The sequence below is a fragment of the Diplotaxodon limnothrissa genome, linkage group LG23, assembly GCF_057381915.1.
Source record: "Diplotaxodon limnothrissa isolate DT_005_m linkage group LG23, D_limnothrissa_male_GT1.1, whole genome shotgun sequence".
NCBI lineage: Eukaryota > Metazoa > Chordata > Actinopteri > Cichliformes > Cichlidae > Diplotaxodon > Diplotaxodon limnothrissa.
This window is the reverse complement of record NC_140617.1, coordinates 31267454-31272413: the sequence shown is the minus strand read 5'-3', so window position 1 is coordinate 31272413 and position 4960 is coordinate 31267454. Positions and strand designations below refer to the sequence as shown.

The window sequence follows — 4960 nt, the reverse complement described above, 5'->3', positions numbered from 1 at the left end:
AAGGCTTTATATTTTTTGAACTCATTCCAGTTTGGGAATGAGGAAGTTCAGTCCCTGTGGGAACAGAGGTAACACAGATGTGGTTAATTTGATGTGGATGACGAAGCAACTGGCGGGAAGATCTGAGCTTGGTGGATAAAAGGAATTACTGGCTATAAAATCTGGTGAAAGCGGCCCATCCCTTTCAATCACCCAAGCCAGCTGCTGTGGCGCAAACAGCACCACGGTGTTCATGGAGAGGATCATTGCTGCTGGGCTGGAGCCAACCTGGGCACAGTTCACTGGGAATTCTGCAGAGCGGGAGGAGATACAGCAACGCTCAGTTCAGGTACAGCGCTGTGAGAAAGTTTTTGCATCTTTCTGAAACAGATCGGATACTAATTACACAAAGATAATCCAAGTAAATAAAAAAATGCAGTTTTCAAATTATAATTTAGTGAGGGGGAAAAACGTACTTGTGTGAAAATTAATTGCCCCTAAAGCTGATAATTGGTTGGGCCAACCCTGGCAGCAAGAACTGCAATCAAACATTTGTGACAATCGAGGAGTTTGTCACAAACTCTTTGCAGAATTGTTGTAATTCAGACACACTGGAGGGTTTTTCAGCCACAGCAGGTCACTCCAAACCCTTCATTTTGTTTTTTTAAACCATTCAGAGGTGGACTTACTTCATCGTCCTGCTGCATAACCTGCTGAAGTGAGTTTCAGGGCATGAACTGATGGTCAGGATTTTGGGGCAGAGAGCAGAATTCATGGTTGCATCAATTACAGCAAGTCATCCTGAAGCAGCAAATCAGCCACAGACCCTCACACCACCACCATGTTTGTGTGTTAGTGTGATGAATTTCATTTTCGTCTATGGAGAATGAGACCTGCAGTTCTTTAGATGTTGTTCTAGGTTTTGTTCTGACCTCCTGGATGAGTCATTGATGCGCTCTGGGAGTAATTTTGCTCAGCGAGCCTCTTGGAAGCTTTACCGCTGTTTCAAGTTTTCACGATAATGACTCTCACTGTGGTTCACTGAAGTCACAAACTCATTTCTGTGGACTGAAAGATATCAATGACTTTGTCTCTCATCTGTTTCTTTAGATTGTGGCATGATGTGTTGTTTTAGCCTACCTCACTTTGTCAGACAGGCTTTATTTGAGTGATTTCTTGATTCAGCTGGTCTGGTACCAATCAGGCTTGGGTGTCACTAAAGAATTTGAACTCAGCTTTCCCAAAAAAAAAAGTGGTTAATCACATTTAATTCATCATTTTACAAGAAAAAAATCCCCCAACTAAGTAGAAAGCAGGAAGGGGATAAATCAGTTTTCACAGCACTGTATCTATCAGTATTTACATTTCCAGTCATGTATCTGTTTGTACTATAGCCCTAATGAGGCAAAGAACAGTGATCAGTTCAGTTTCAGTTTTCAGTTTTATTTGTCATATGCAAGTTAGCACAGGGTCAACATCGCAATGAAATGTATTTGACGAGCAGAAGACAGTCACTCAGCAGAATGGTACAGTAGAAGAAAAAATAAATAAAAATAAAAAATAAATAGAAAAATAGAAAAGAGCAAAATATTAATAAGATGTAGTAAAAGAAAAAAATAGATTTCCAGTTAACTGACTAAATATAAGTATATATAAATATATGTACACACTAGTGATTAAGTGATTAAAAAGGTGATGCTTAACGCCTCTGCCCATTCTAAATATGGGTGGGGGCTGTCACACCTTTGCAGCGTTGGTTACTGATCCTGCTCACCTCTTTGACACAGGAGACACTAACTTTGAAACTTTATTCATATGAATACAAACGAAACCAAAAGAAATAGCAGGTTCTTTCACATACATTTTACTGAATGAGGTTATCAATCTACCAACTGACAAGCTGCTTAGACTATCTTTTAGCTAGCACTGACATGATGCTCATTAGATATTTTTACCTTTAAATCAGCAACACCAAACAGACACCATGTCTTCAACATTATTATTATTATTATTACTATTGTTTTTAAATACAATCAGATAAATGTTAATATTATAGGAGAACATGAAAGCCCAAGAATCAGTAGTCAGGGGTCATGCCCTTTTTCTTTTTTCTAGTTTTTTTTCCTTCTTCTGGTAAAATATATAACAGAATAAACCGCAGACAGGACCACTGCTGCCCTCTACAGGTTGTTTGCACTGATTTGTTGTGAATAGCTTTAATCGTCAAACGTCATGCAGCACTGAGCAGGGAACATGCTGCTGGTGCATGATGGGTGTAGAAAGCCTGCTGTTTCCTGTCCCATAGGATCTAAAACAGGCAATATATGAGTTTACTATTATAGTTAGATGACATGCTCACAGACCTGGAGTTCAAGAAGCTTCAACAATGAAGTCAGAAACCTTTTCAGCAGAATAGATTTCACATATAATAATAATAATAATAATGGATTGGATTTATATAGCGCTTTTCAAGGCACCCAAAGCGCTTTACAATACCACTATTCATTCACTCTCACATTCACACACTGGTGGAGGCAAACTACAGTTGTAGCCACAGCTGCCCTGGGGCAGACTGACAGAAGTGAGGCTGCCATATCGCGCCATCGGCCCCTCTGGCCAACACCAGTAGGCAAGTAGGGTAAAGTGTCTTGCCCAAGGACACAACGACCAGGACAGAGAGCCCAGGGATCGAACCGGCGACCTTCCAGTTACAGATGCGATTCCCAACCCCCTATATGAACATTGATCCTAACAGGTTCATTGTTATTGTTATTATTATTATTATTATTAATATTATTGTCTAAATAAGAAGTGCAAAGAAACTCTACTAAAAAGCCAAATCATCACATTGATAAGAAAATCTGTTCCATGTGTTTACTATGCTGCCGTCCACCTTTAACCTCTAAATACTCACTTATGTTGATAGTTAGCACTCAGACATGTGCTGGAAGTATTGTGGTATGAGTTAGTTTGTTGCTGTGTGCAGGTTGTATGGATCCTTGAGAAAGCACAGGGTGATACGAGTTTGGGTATTTCTGTTTTTATTTCAAGGATTGTAAATGTGGTTTGTTAGACATAATATTGAACATGTTGAGAAGATTTTCAGATTGAAAGAGTAAGACGGCTGCAGGTATTTCTCATACAATGACAATGTTTTTGATTCAGCAAAGTAAAGTCTGAAAGAGCCCTTTACAGTTAGTCTGTGTGACAATAAATGACAACAACATAAGCAGACTTTAATACCTTCACAGGGATTATGCAGACAAAAAAAGCCATTAAGAGAAGCTGACTAACCTCTTTTATTGCAACTTAGCACATATTTATGATGAGTTACATTAAAGGTCATATAGTGCAAAGCATGCATTTAATTCCTGCAATTTTCAGGTGCACAAGAGATCTGCATGCAGAGTCACTATCTGCGCGGGTCTGCGCTTCTGCTCATTATGTACTAAACACAAAGTGATGCTGGGCAGATGAACACCCACATTTAAAGGTGAAAATTTAGGTGAAAGTTGTATTGCGCTGCCTACAGGATTTTGACGTCTCTGGAGTGAAGCTGCAGTATTCTGAGGCTGACAATGAATCTGATAGCTCTTCTAAACCAGGGGTAAAACAGAACATAAATCACAGGGTTCACACAAGCATTTATTAGCATGATCCAACACACCATGGCGTACGAAGGCAAGCTCAGAAAGGTGTCCACACCTGCAAGGGAAGGATAATAATAAGGGCAGAAGCACATTACAAACACAGCTATCAAAATCCCGAGTGTCCTGGCTGCCTTCAGCTCTGATTTTTTAGCAGCTGGAGCTGCTCTCACAGCTGCCTGCGACTGAATGGCACGCACCTGAGAAACAGCAACCACAAACACCCTCATGTACAGAACAAACATTACGCCACAGGGGCCAAGAAATGACAAAAAGAAATCTACTGTTCCTGAAGTTCGGCTGATGAACACAACACACTCCCCGTGACAGGAGCTGAACCTGTCTGGCCACCCTATGTGCTCCATGAGAATGCAGCCATTGTAGAGAAGAGAGCAGGCCCAGCAGACACAGACTGAAAGCTTCACTCTGTTCACTGTGATCTTTGAGGAATAGAGCAGAGGGTCACAGATGGCTATATAGCGATCTACAGATATGAGCACCATGCTGCCCAGAGAGACAGAGATAAGGCAGTAAGACAAATAAGGACTGAGAGCACACATCAGCCTCCCCAGCAGCCAGCACGTCTCGATGTAGCGCAGGCCCTCGATGGGCATCACCAGCAACCCCACCAGCAGGTCGGACATGGCCAGGGACAGGAGCAGGGCGTTGGTCGGGGTGTGGAGCTGCTTGAAGTGGGAGATGGAGACGACCACAAGCAGGTTGAGCACCACAGTAAGCAGTGAGACTGAAGCCAGCAGAGTGTAGAGAAGAGCGGCCTGGGAGGTGGGTCGCAGCAGCCGCCTGCAGGAGGAGTTGAGGTTAGGGAAGCAGAGGGGAGGACCTCCAGTGCCGTCCATCGGGGAGAAAGGGAAGACCTGCAACTGTGCTCGAGAGTCTTCATTTATCTTCTTCAAACACACACCGTCATTTTTTTCTTTTTCTTTTTTTAAACATGAATGATGAGACTTCTTGTCTTTGTTTTCATCACCTCTCCTTCTTCCTCAACCTCAACTCCTATATATATTCAGCTGGGATTTAATTTAGTTGAGCTTTGAGAAAAGTTTCAGAAATGTGCTATTAACCAGTTACTTTGTATATTAATATTAATCTATAAGTGGTCCTTCCGAAACCTTTCGCACCTTGGAATTCGACTGGGTTGATACTGATATAACAATGAAAAACACCAGAATGTTCCAAAACTGTAATTGGAGCTGTGATGTTAATTCCAGAGTAGCTTTGCCGGATGATTCTAGAGTAGTTCACAATTTAAAAAATACCTAATTTGTATGATGCTGGGCCTTGGTGCTGCCCTTCAGCCCAAGACAACTCTCTCT

The 4960-nt window shown here is 41.7% G+C and overlaps 1 protein-coding gene across 1 annotated transcript; it reads right to left on the bottom strand.

Annotated features, from left to right (window-relative positions):
- Positions 1 to 3505: 3505 nt before the first annotated feature.
- LOC146608512 (trace amine-associated receptor 13c-like) lies at positions 3506 to 4537 on the bottom strand. Its single transcript, XM_085348087.1, has one exon. The coding sequence runs from the start codon at positions 4481 to 4483 to the stop codon at positions 3506 to 3508; it is 978 nt and encodes a 325-aa protein (XP_085204213.1). The 5' UTR covers positions 4484 to 4537.
- Between the last annotated feature and the right edge of the window lie 423 nt (positions 4538 to 4960).